Below are 13,152 nucleotides of genomic sequence, written 5' to 3' on the forward strand. Positions count from 1 at the left end.
ATGTATTGTCTTACTGAGTTCACAGACCAACCCTGCAAGGAATATGTTCACTTTACAGCTGAGAGAATGGGCTCGGAGCTGTGAAGTGCCTTGTCCCCAGTCACCAAGCTGGCTGTGTCAGAGCTGGGAGTCGACCCCAGGGCCGTGTGCCTGTACAGTGCAGCCTGCTCCTGCCTACAGTGCTCTCGGGGGTCCTTCCTGTACCACGCTGCCTCTCCTCCCTCGTGTGGCTGGTTCAGCTGTCTAAGGGTGTTTTTTCCTCACTGTGTTGGCTAGCCCAGCCCCAGAAGTAAGGCTCTCTTGTTCTGGTTAACCTTTTTTCCCTGCCAGCTGTCCCCAGTGCCTCTCGTATATGCGCGCGCACACACACACACACACACACACACACTATCACACCAGCCGGAAGTGGTGTTTCGCCGCTGCCTTCACAGAGGCACTAGAATTTGTCTCTGTTCTGTGTGTAATGCGCACAGGACTGAGCTATTAATCATGCCCCGGGCAGGCTGTACCGCACCTCTGCAATAATGAATTGCCCAGCTCTTGCCAAAATGAGTCACAGCATGGCCACAAAGGAAACTTATCTCTCCCTGACTCTCCCCATCTTGTTCCTCCTTCCTTCGGTTCTTGTCTCCTGTGATCTGTCTTGCCAGTTGTAACTGGAGCATTTTCTCCTGTATTTAATTCCAAAGTGTCTTTGGGACTCACTAATGCATCCAAAGGCTGAAACAAGGCCCATCCAGGACATTTATAGCTTCCCAGCCTGGACAGTTAAGCATAACTTACAAGCAGCCATGAGTATACATGGCCAGGAATACAAATGTTTGTTTTGGAAAACAAGAGTACCCCAGAAAAATACATATATAAAAAAATCCCAGTAATGATATCGGAGGAAGCCTCAATGAAACACCAGTCACTGGCTTGGCCGAGTGACTCATCAGAGGCTGCATGGGCAGGGTGATGTGGCCCTTATGGTATGACAGGGGTGTGACAGGTGTGACGGGGGTCTTGTGGGTAGCCTGCAGAAGAGCAATTCTGAGATGTGTATTAAACAAAAGCAATATCCCTTCTCTGACGCCTCTGCTTCCTGTGGGAGAAATCCAGGAGCACCCAACTGCTGAGACCTCTGCGGTCCCACGCTGTCCAAACATGCTTTCTCCCATGATCCTCGTGCATGTGTGTGTTCTCACTGGGGAACGTGTGTGGCTGTGCTTAGGTTTCTTCTGTCACCAGAAATCTAGAGAGCACTGCAGGGGCGATGGAGGGGCTCAGCTGATGTCTTCAGAAACCCCGGCTCCTGTCTTTCTGGCCTGACACTGTTAACTTGCTGCTTATGGCCTCATGTTTGCAAGACAGATGCTGTTGATCCAGATACCTTGTTTTTATTCAAGACACCAGGAAAACGAGGAAGAGTTGGCAAGGCACCAGGTCTATTTGTCCATTATTTCAGGAAAAACGGAAGCTCCCAGGAACTGTCTGGGTTGTGGCCAAGGCTATGTACGTCACGTCTCTAACTGCCACCTTTGCTGCCGAGGAGTTGGGAGAGGCAGGCGTTGCTTTGCCTCTACTCTGAAATGGGAACAGCAAGGGAGAAAGGGGTTGGGTCAGCCAAAAAAAAAAAAAAAAAAACAGTATCTGCCGCAACCACCTGGAGAGAAATCATAGAAAAATGAACTGGGCAGCCTAACGCAGAGGGGAGAGCCCCACGGGCTGTGAGAAGGTGGGTGAGGCAGCACCACACTGGAGTGCAGGAGTGGCACAGGATGGCTCCTGGGCGATTGAGAAGGGGAGCTCAGAGAGGAGCCTGATTGAAAAGCCTGATCTCCCGCGTCGATCTGTGTTACCTCTAGCAGCTGAGGCCGGCTTCTTCACCTGGTACTGGCCTGCCTCAGTGCGTCTCTGCCAGCACCTTTAGTTACCTGTAGACAAAGGAGGAATCTGGAATAATTGTGTTCTGGGCCTCTGATAAGGAAAGGAAAAGGATGACCACTCAAGTTCTTACACTGTGATATTTAAAGGGAACTGGCCCAGGAGACCGGAGATCTAACGCTATTGAAAAGCTAGTGCCAAGATACTCTAGGATCCTGGCTAAGTCACCTTCCCGTACCCATCAAGTGCAGGCTTGGATCAGATGATTTACAGGGACTCTACAAGCCCCAGGACACAAGTGTTACTCCTTTGTCTCTTTCACTTGTTCATTCATTCATTCAAATACTTTTTAAGGGCCTAGTATTGCCCAGTACTGTTTTAGGTGCTTGGAATATATCAATCAACAAAAGCCAGGATGCCTGCCCTCCTGTGGGTCTTAGATTCTTTGTGTGTGTGTGTGTGTGTGTGTGTGTGTGTGTGTAAGGCGAGAGGCACAACAGTAAACACAAAGCATGGGAAGGCAGCGCTGAGTAAGCACAGCGTGTTGGAAGGTGGTCACGTCTGTGGGGGACGCAGGTGCGGGGGGAGGAGGAGCCCTGGTAGTGCTGGAGGGAGGCCGCAGTGATCCTCACTGCGCAGAGGCTTCTGCCGGGGAGGGGGCAGCTTGCTCGTCACTGGGAGCTGCTGCAGGCAGTCGGAACTTGCCGGGGAGCACACACCCAAAGGCATAGGTGTGCCTGGGTCTTGTGGGCATTTCCTTCCCCCCTCTTCGTCCTGGTCTGCAACCCTTCTTACCCCAGTACTGCAGCTTCCTTTCAGCTTGTTGGTTGTCAAACCAGCTCAAAGCTCTCTGGACTCCAGGGCTATGTAAACTGGACCCTGATGTGATGGTCGGGGTCACCGAGCGTGGCTGTCGCTTTCATCCCTGTCCCTCATGCACACTAGAGGAACACGCAACTCCTAGGAATACTGGGGCAGTGGGGGTAGAACGTCCAGCTGGGAGACATTGGTGTCTTGATTACAATTGCACAGGGACCTTTGGAGCCCATCCACCAGTTCCAGACTGTCCTTACTGTTTCCTGTTTAATGTCTCCTGCACAGAGTGACTCAACATTTTCATCATGTTCCCAAACAATCGTCTTTGTCTATCAGCCATAAAACCCCAGGTACAAGAGAGCTGTGTTTTCCTCCTGTACCGTTACTGCTCCTGAGCCGGCCTGAAATATGTGGGCTGAGCTTTGCCCACTAGCTCCGGAAATGACCTCACTGGGCAAAGCAAGAGCCTGTGGGAAAACGCAGTATTTGCTGGGCTGTGCAGATAAGTGGGAGTGTGTATGCGTTTAATGACAAGCTTTGAGCACATCTTGAAACAAAACAAAAAGAAGACAAAAGGAACCTTCTTCAGCTGTGCTGTACACAGAGCAGTTCCTTGCAATCTGAGGCCAGTGGTTTTGTGAAGATGCATTGTTACCGCCCGTTGTACTGAGAACTGGTAACATTTCAAGAATCCCCTCTGGTGCTAGTGTGAAGTTGCATGTGCCCAGTCACCTGCTGCAAGGTAGATTGCTCTTTGGATAAGAAGCTAGGCCACTTAGGAAGCCCTCTCCACACTGTACAGGGCTTTGCCCAAATACCAGGCTTGGATGTCACTCGTGCGATATTCTAGGGAATGATTCAGCATAAATTTCATAGTTCTCTTCCGAGTATCTCTCTCTTTCATGTGGCCTTGACATTTGCTTGAGGAGAGTGGCAAGGAAATATCACTTGGATCCCAGTGATCTCAGGGAGGTTACAAATGAGAATTTCCAGGAATGCACAACATGCATGAGGCATATAAAATGAGAGATTGTTATGCAGTAAGGGCCTGATGTCCAGTGCACATAGAAGCTGATTGTTTGGTTCTGACTTTTGAGAGAACAAAGGTAAGGTCAATTGGCAAGGAGAAAAGGGGACATGACTCATCTGTCTCCCTACTCTGGGGTCTGGGGTGGGTTTTATGGGTTAGGGTGGACAAGCTGGGATGGGGAAGTGTTGGCAAGACAAGATCTGATTGAGAAGCTCCAGTACCAGATCTTTCTGGGCTGCAGCCCACTCTCCTCTTCAGTTCCACTCGTTCTCTGGCTCCTTGGTTCCAGAGAGCAGGAATATGGGCTCCAGGCATTAGTTAAGGTTGAAGTCTTCTTCCTCTGCGCACGCCCAGGTTACATGACTTGCATTTGCTGTATCTCAAGACAACTGGACATCCTGTTGTTGCCACAGTCAAAGCAGCTAGGTCTGGTTCTGCGGTTATTTGAGGGTGAGACTCGATCAGAATGCAGGCCATTGAACCAAATTTTGTATTAGGTTTTCTTAGCAATCTCCTGGGAAACTGAAGTGGCAAGCAGCCTTTTCGGGTTTGCTAACCTGCATTTCCCCATCTCTTGATTTGCGCCCTCCCATGCAATACTTAGATACCTCTGAGTCATAGATAGAGTGAAGGGGAATTGCATTATTGTAGACAAAGATTGCATAGGCAGAGGTGGAGGCATTGGCCTGGAAAGTGCTGATCAGAGCATAAACATCAGTCTAAGCATAAGAAAGGATATAAGGGCATAAGGATACTATGTTATTACTCCACTTGGAAGATATTTGTGGCCGGTGCCGCATCTCACTAGGCTAATCCTCTGCCTGCAGCACCGGCACACCGGGTTCTAGTCCCGGTCAGGGCGCCGGATTCTGTCCCGGTTGCTCCTCTTTCAGTCTAGCTCTCTGCTGTGGCCCAAGAGGGCAGTGGAGGATGGCCCAAGTGCTTGGGCCCTGCACCCGCATGGGAGACCAGGAGGAAGCACCTGGCTCCTGGCTTCAGATCGGCCTAGCGCGCCAGCTGCAGCGGCCATTGCTGGGTGAACCAACGGAGAAAGGAAGACCTTTCTCTTTGTCTCTCTCTCTCTCTCTCACTGTCTAACTCTGCCTATCAAAAAAGAAAGATATTTGTTCACCCACTCAACAAAATACACTAAACACCCATTACTGCACTCAACTATATTCTAAATACTGGAGATACATCAGTGAACATCACCATTGGAGAGTCTCCCTGCCTTTATCTTACTAGGATAAACCAAATGAAATTGCTGGTTGTATAGGTTGGAAATAATTGAATATACCTAGCACCCACTGTATGATCCAGCTGTCCCACTCCAAGGCGTTTATTTAAAAGAATAAAACTGCATACCCAAAGACTGTACCACTGTTCCTTGCAGTTTTATGTGCAGTAGCCTGACTTGGAGATAAGTCAAGTGTCCATCAACATGCAAATGCATGATTCAGCTGTAATGTGTCCAGATAGTGGACTACTACTCAGCAACAGAAGAGGGGGCAGTACTGATCGGTGCAACCTGGGTGGGCATTCTGCTGAGTGATGGAAATGGGATGCAAAAGACCACTTATTGCATGATTCTGCTTATATAAAACTTTAGAAGATGCAAACTAATCCATGGTGACAGATCAGTGGTTACATAGGGACAGTGGAGTTGGGGATATGGGCAAGGAGGAAAGGAGTGGGGGACTCCGAATGGACAAGTGTGATATTTTGGGGGTGGTGGGTATGTTTGCGACCTTGATGGTGGTGGGTTCACAGAAGCCTATATATGTCATACTTTACCAGTGGCATGTCTTAAATATGCTTGGTTTATTATTTGACAGCTCCAGCTCAATCAAGATGTGAAACACAGACAAATAGCAGCAGAGATATGATTCGAGTGACAGATAATTTCAATGATGAATTAATTTTTAAAGCCGTATGCTTTTTATGCATTTATTGGAAACTTACATGGCGTGTCAGGCACCATGAAAGACGTTGTCAGTGACGAGTGAGCGAGGCTGCTCCTGCCCTGCAGCTTGGTTAAAAAGGCCTTGGAGTGCAGTCCTGATGTGGTGACCAGTGGAGTCAGGCTGTCGTGCGATGCTGGAATTTACGCGTGGCTGTGCCTTCCTTGTTTTTCAGAGTGACCTGTGGTCTCTGGGAATCACCGCCATCGAGATGGCAGAAGGCGCTCCCCGTAAGTACCTTCCTCTGTGGTGAACTGTGCTGCTGGTCCGCTCTGCGGGCGCTGAGGGGTCCTTGCCAGGAGCTGCAGTGGCTTTACTTCCGCTACACTGCGCCCTGCATGCCTTTGAGCTGGCAGAGTTAGAAAGCAGAGGCTTCTGGTCAACCAGGAATCCATTCATATTAGAGCAGCCCAAGCATCTTGCCTTTACGAGAACAAAGGGACAAAGCAAACTTTGGGGAGTCCTGTTTGTTGTGCAGATCGTGTAGCTTATTCTTTGAACTGCTTTTCATCTAGCGTAGAACTGTGACCAACCCACAAAGACTGCAAAACTCCAGCATACAAACAGCCAAAGCCAATTGCTAGTGCACTGGTTCAGCAAACACACAGTCAGGAGCTGTCACTCCTCCTCCAATTCTGCTCTTCAGAAGCTGAGATCGCCCTGCTGTTCTTTGAGACAGAGTAGCCAGAGCCCTGGGGCCGTCTTGAGAAGCCCTGGGGTTCCCAGAGATCCGGGGCACTAAGCCCTGGGGTTCCCAGGGATCCGGGGCACTAAGCCCTGGGGTTCCTAGGGATCTGGGGCACTAAGCCCTGGGGTGGCCGTGAGGATGTGCTTCCCCGCAGGAAGGGGAGCTGACCACGGCCCCAGCGGCTCGGCAGCACTGCCCTCACGCCCCCCAGGGCCACGGTCCATCAGTGGCCAAGAAGGATGTGGGTACTGGGCAGAACCTTACTCGGAGGCTGCAGGGTCCTTTGCAGGCAGCCGTCTCCCTGGTAATCCCCAGGACTCTGCTGACCTTGCCTGCAGTGTGGGACACTAGGACACTTCACCTGCCCTCCCCCCCACCTCCTGTCCTAAAGACCAGACCCGCATAGTGAACTGGGGCTCTCCTACCCTTATTGGCTGTCTCTTTCCTTGGACACAGGAACATTCCCCAGGTATAGCCTACAGGCTTCACATCCCCTTGGTGTCTGCCTCTCAAAGGACCAGGACTGAAACAGGCCCTGCAGCTGCCTGACAGGTGGCCGACGCTCCCGACTTCAAGTTATCATAGTCGTCTTTTCTCTCGGTCTAGCGTTGGTAGAACTCATCAGGTGATAGACTTTGAGTGTTGACAGCTCCCCTCCATTCACACTACTCATAGGCATTTATGCATCAGAGAAATAGTCTGTTGCCATCTGAAAACCATATTATCATTCTTGATGAGTAACAGACAGGGCTAAAAATAAGCTTCTGCCCACAGACTCCCTGGGCTTTTAGGAAGCATATATTCTTATTCTAGGTACAAGGAAAAGATATCCCCAGATGTTTGAAAAGTAAGCTAATAAAATATTTCAATTAAAATAAGGTATGCCTGTTTTCTCTATTAATGAGTGTCAAGTTTGCAATAGCTTTGTTTTCTGCAGCTCTCTTTGAGTTAATCCTCTGGTCTTCCTGGGGCCAGTGAGTTTAAAGTCAAAACCCTTCGTGAAACTGAAAAATCTACTTGGGAAATCTAGAAACAGAGAGAATGTTGTTCTGGGCTAGCACTTTGGACTCCAGAAATCTGTGCAAATAACATTGCAATTGCATGGACTTTCAGTATATTGGATATAGATTGCAGGTTATCAAATATCTTTTCTTTTATGGCCTAGGCTTTTGCTAATTGAAAGGAATGCACCTGTCATTGGCGCAGTTGTCATCGGTTTCAATGTCAGATGGTTTGTTTACTGCAGAGATGGCTGGGGGCAGACCCTTTTACTCAGTTCCCTTAAATGTAAAATAAAAGCTCCGTCAGTGAAAAGACCAACAAAGCAGCAGAAACATGGTGTATTTATGGGGCTCCTACAATTAGGCATGAGCTCTTTTAAATGCTTGCCAAGTGGAAGCTTCTGGACCTTGTGAGTCAAGGCTCACTGGTCGCGTGTGGACTCATTTGGCAGCATTGTCTGCACAGCCAGGCCAGGCTCGGCCTGGGTTTGGCTCCCTAGCGAGCTGGCCCTTGTTTTGGTCTCTTGCAGCTCTCTGTGACATGCACCCCATGAGAGCCCTCTTCCTCATCCCCCGGAACCCAGCACCTCGGCTGAAGTCCAAGAAGTGGTAAGTTTGCTCTTCGGTGTTTTTGCAGCTATAAGGGTGAGATTTTTCCGATGGTTCTCTTTTGCGTTAGCTGGAATCCCAAGGCACTGCTGGCAACAGGAGACTAACATACACTAAGACTTGATTGATAGCTGGCTTTCCATATGCTGTCATTCATCTAAAGTACACACAGAGCACCTGCTATTTGTAGAGTGAGTCTTATTCCCATACCTTCAAAGTGAGGAGCTATTAGCTGCAGTGGGTAGTGGAGACCAGGTAATAACACAGTCGCTCTTTGATTTATGACCTCAAGTGTTATCTTTCCCAGCAGCATGGAGCATTGTATCAGAAGATGGCAGTTTATCGCGTCATCCGAGTAGATTGGCCGACTTGTATTCCTTAATTCCCTTAGTGCACATACACACCTGGTGCTGTTTGAAATGATATCTGCAGCATGTGCATAACCATTTGTGGATTTTTGTTTTAACTCTTGCTTACTCTGGGTTGCAGATGCTACAGCTGGCTTCTTTTGGGCAGTATTATAACGTTTCATTGTAACAGGCACACTCCCCTAAAAAGGTGACTTAATTGAAAGAAAATGACTATATGAAGGCTGCTATGATAGTGTGAGGCTGTAGCCAAATTGTGTGCGTAGGATGTGATCAACTGAAGTTGGGAAACTGAGTTCTACAGGTTGAGCCACGTGTTAGATGGTTGACTTTGTGGTGTGACTTACCTTAGGGTCTCTGTTATCAATCTGTTGCAAAAATTCATTGCTTCCTCCTTTCTCCCTGTGGAAATGGTGTATCTTTTTGATAACAGTTTTTTCTTTTTCAAAACAAATGAGAGGCAGAGAGAGGAAGAGCTTCCATCTGCTGATTCACTCCCCCAAATGCCTGCAAAGGCCACAGTTGGGGATCAGAGCTGGTGGCAGGGAAGCCAGCTTGAGCCATCGCTGCTGCTCCCGGGGTCGGCTTTAGCAGGGAGCTGGAGTCGGGAGCCGCAGCCAGGTATTGAACCCAGCCACTCTGATGTGGGCTGTGAGCGTCTTAACCACCAGGCCTGGTCTCTGCCCTGCCCCAGCCCTGATACAAATTCTTGAAACTCTGATTCTTCTTGCACTTGAGCCAATGCCTGCAGCCCTTTTTCTAGAAACAGTTCCTGGGGAGTTAGACCAGGAGGGCACAAGATGCTTCTGCCCCTTTTCATCGCCCTTGCTTGGGGGGTCCCCTGTTTCCCAACTTTGGGGTGAGCCTGCACCATACAGAGAGAAGCCTTAATGAATGCGCCACATAGAGCTGGCATAGCAACACTGGTACAACACAGAGAGGGGGAAGGAGACAGCCAGAAAAGAGGCGACAGCCTCCTGGTTGCCGGGCCGGCGGAGCAGAGCCTGAGTTGCTATTGGTGACGAGGAGCCTGAGCATTCGTCGTCTGTTCCTCCTTCCTCCGGGAGGGTCACTGTGCAGGAGCAGCCTCCTTTCCCCAGCAACAGCCTTCCACTGGGCACTGCGTGTCACGTGATCCGCAGAGCACCCCGAGGCCCTGCCCCCGCTCTCCTCCTGGGTCACACTCCCCGGGAGAGGAGCCAGCTCCACGCGCTCCCCGGAAGCCACAGAAACACTGCAGAGCCCCTGCTAGGCTGCTCCCGGTGCCGCGAGCCAAGGCTCCACGAGGAGCCTGCTGGAAGCCGAGCCGCTCCCTCCACTGCTGCTCAGCAGCTCTTTCGGGGTTTTACGTGAATGAGGACAACCGGGCCAGCTGCAGGTGTGTGTGCACTCAGGCACGACGTGGCCACACATTGTGCGTAAAATCCTTTGTGTCCATTGCCAGCACTTAACACCCCGGTGAAGGGGTGCTGCATTTAGATGTCCGCCCTTTATGTGGGCACAGCAGCACCGCCCTGCTAAGGGGTGGCTCCTACTGCCAGGGAGGTTGGTCAAGGGATTGTCCTTCTGCCCTGGTGGCCCGTGTCAGCTGGCCATTGCACTTGGGCCATTCCGAGCTTACTGTGGGGTAGGCTGCCCCTGGTCCAGCCCAAAGAAGGGAGGGTGAACGGCCCCTACATTCTTGAATGATCAGCTATGCCTGACCTTGTTTGGGGTAACACAGGCTGACTTTTCTGCCTTGAACCACTGACAAGTGTAGCTGGTTCTGATGGCATGGGGGGTGGGGGTGGGGGGGTTGCCTAAGAAGCCAGGGAGGCTGAGTCGCAGTGCCTCCTGCCCTTTGCACATCCGTTGCTGACTTGAAAGCCAAGTGGGAGCCCTATCCTGGGGGTGCCGGGGAGGGAAAGGAGCCTGACTGTGTGATCCTGAGTGGGGGCAGCCAAGCCTGACTGTGCTCTTCCCCACTTGGACCCCAGCTTTTACAAAGGAGGTGTGGCCTTGGGACATCTGACATACCACACTGCAGGTGCTCCCCACCCTCACCCTGTCCCCAGAATTCCAGTTAATTCCAGTTTTTACATGCAAATCCCTGCACACTTCAGAGTGCTTCATCTGAAAAGACCGGGTCCAGCATGAGGGGGGTGGGTTAGGTTGGCTTGGCTTTCACAGGCCCTGGTCCCTGGGAGGAAATAAAATGTCTTATGTAAAATCATTTAACATTTTCATCTTACTTGAAAGGCAGAAGGAGATAAGTGAGATCTTCCATCTGCTGGTTCACTCCCCAAATGTTCACAACAGCCAGCGCTGGGCCATACCAAAGTCATGAACTCGGAACTTGGTCTGGGTCTCCCACATGGGTGGCAGGAACCTCTCAGGGTGGCTATAAGGAGGCAGATGAATTGGAAGTGGATCCAGAACTCAAACCAGTATGGAACGCAGGCAGCCTGGGTGCGGCTTAACCACTGAGCCAAATTCTTGTGCCTTCTTTTCAATTTTTTTCTTAAAAGGGATAACCTCCCCCATACACAGCCCAAAATGGTCTCTGATTTCCAGCTGTTCTCCCCCACAAAGGGGTTGTCAAGTCGAGTGCACTGTTCCTGGTGTAGAAAACATCATGCTGAGTGAAATAAGCCAGTCCAAAAGGGACAAATATCATATGTTCTCCCTGATCGATGGCAACTAAACGAGCATCTAAAATGATACCCATTGAAGTGAAATGGACACTATGAGAGATAATGACATGATCAGCCCTTGTCTAGACTGTTGAGGAACAACTTACTATTTTATTCCTTTTAGTATTTTTGTTGTTGTTGTTGTTGCTCTGTTTGTTCTACATAAGACCACTGGTTGAACTCTGTAATCAATGCACAATCATTCTTAGGTGTTTAAAATTAACAGAAAAATGATCTCTGTTAAATATAGGAGTAGGAATAAGAGAGGGAGGAGATATATAGGTTGGCACATGCTCACTCGGACTTACCTCCAATGGTGGAACTAGAAATATGCCAGGGGATTTCAACACTGTCACCTTGGTGGAAATGGGGCTGAGCAGTTTTCAGCGTGGACATTCTGTAAAGGTCATTTCCAGCCAGCATTACTGACTGTATTCCGAGCTCTCGCTATGAACAGTTTGTTCCCTGTGCTTTTCAGGCTGGGGAGAGAAAGGATCCCAGCACCACAGCGGGAGTCTTCCTCCTCTTGCGTTAGTGCCGAGGGAGCATGGAGGCGAGGGTGCCGCCACGTGCCCAGGCAGCCAGCTGTTTGAAGGGCTGAGCAACATTGGGATCAGACCCTGTGTCTCCAGCCGCCCCGCCCTAGCCAGTGAACAGCATGGCTGGATTCCCTTTTCCCCCTTGGGGCCCCCGGGGGTGGGTGGATTTGACCCGCAGGGGCAACCCGTAGCCTGCAGAGTTTCTCTCTTCCCTTCCCTTCCATGGCTGCTTGCGTGTGCTCACCTGGCCCTGCAAGAGCACCCAGGCCCTGGCTTCCCTGTGGGGGCTCTGGAGAGGGTTGGGGATGACTCTGTAAGCAGGCGGTCAGGCGGATCCTCCCGTGTGCCCTTTCAGTGAGAAGAAAGTCGGAACTAATCAGGGACGCTGCGCCCCCTGGTCCCTGTGGGCCTGCAGGTGCAACCTGGAGCTCAGGGAGGGTGTGAGGCCTGTGCCTAGCCAGCTCCTCCCCAGGGAGCCAGCCCACACCCAGAGCTTATGCTCACCCTGTTGGTGAATGGAGCCCCAGTTCTGGCACTTGCTGGGTTGGCAGGCACTTTTAAGAAATGCCAACGCTCTTTTGTGTATGTCCTAAATAAAATAACGACAATGCTAAGCCAGGCTCAGGAAAACACTCCCAAGAGGCTGGATTGGTAGCTGTGGCCCTTATTAAGATCAAAGCAAAAACTGCTATGCACACTTTAGTTTTGCACGGTCTCCTATTGACTCTTCCTGATCTCCAGTCTAACCCAAATATGGGTCAACTAATTTCAGTAAAGGACTCCCTACAGTCAGTGCACCCCAGCGGAACATTCTGGCCTACAACAGGCCCCGCAGACTCTGGTGGGCCTGTAAGATTAGATGGCCTTGGGACGCCGCTGCCATTTGATTGGCACCAGTGAACCCTGCGATGTTTACACAGCAGTGAAATCGCCTCTCGCAGCACGATTCCCAGGGACTGAGCAGCACGGGGCCGGGTTTACTCAGCTCCACAGAAGTGGGGGAGAAGCAGCTTCAGATTCCCACGCCCCAGTCCTCCACGCTCTGTTCCTTAAGCCTGCCGATGGTCAGCGGCGCATGGTCACCACGGTTATGATAGGAATGGTAGCAAACACACAGTTAGCACTTGGGATGCCAAGCCCCATTCCCAGGCTTCTACACGAATTGCTTTCTTGGGATGGGTGCTGAGAACTCTTCACTTCTAGTCAGGGACACTGAGGCACAGAGCAGTTCAGCCACTTGCCCCTGGGGCAGGGCCAGGGTGGGTCTTGAAGGTCACGTTGCTTTTAGGGAGTCTGATGATGGCCCAGAACTTTTAGCCTGACTGCTGATCATAGCTTACTGTGACCATCTTTTAGACATTTGGAATTCCTCCAACACAATTTTACAAGATAAATCTGGGTGGTAGAATTAGTGTACCGATCTTTAACATTTCTCTTCTGGCCAGCCAACCCTCAGGAAATTAGTGCTACTGATTTTTTTTTAAGAGACCACTAAATTAGCAAAGTCATGCAATAAAGTTATACAAATGGACTTTGAACTCATTAGAACAGTTGTCAACACAGGTGACGTATTTTCCCGTTTAACTAAATGTGTGATTAAGC

General features: G+C 50.3%; 1 protein-coding gene across 14 annotated transcripts in view; it reads left to right on the forward strand.

Annotated features, from left to right (window-relative positions):
• Positions 1 to 13,152, forward strand: part of TNIK (TRAF2 and NCK interacting kinase) — a 393,157-nt gene that overhangs the window by 281,796 nt on the left and 98,209 nt on the right. For all 14 annotated transcript variants that reach the window (XM_017346916.4, XM_017346919.4, XM_017346917.4 and 11 more), the window contains 2 exons: positions 5,849 to 5,903; positions 7,893 to 7,971. In XM_017346916.4, the coding sequence (XP_017202405.3) occupies positions 5,849 to 5,903; positions 7,893 to 7,971 (134 nt within the window). The remainder of the gene's footprint in view (positions 1 to 5,848; positions 5,904 to 7,892; positions 7,972 to 13,152) is intronic.

This window comes from Oryctolagus cuniculus, chromosome 4 (genome assembly GCF_051225735.1).
Source record: "Oryctolagus cuniculus isolate XC-2025 breed Fujian yellow rabbit chromosome 4, ASM5122573v1, whole genome shotgun sequence".
Taxonomy (NCBI): Eukaryota; Metazoa; Chordata; class Mammalia; order Lagomorpha; family Leporidae; genus Oryctolagus; species Oryctolagus cuniculus.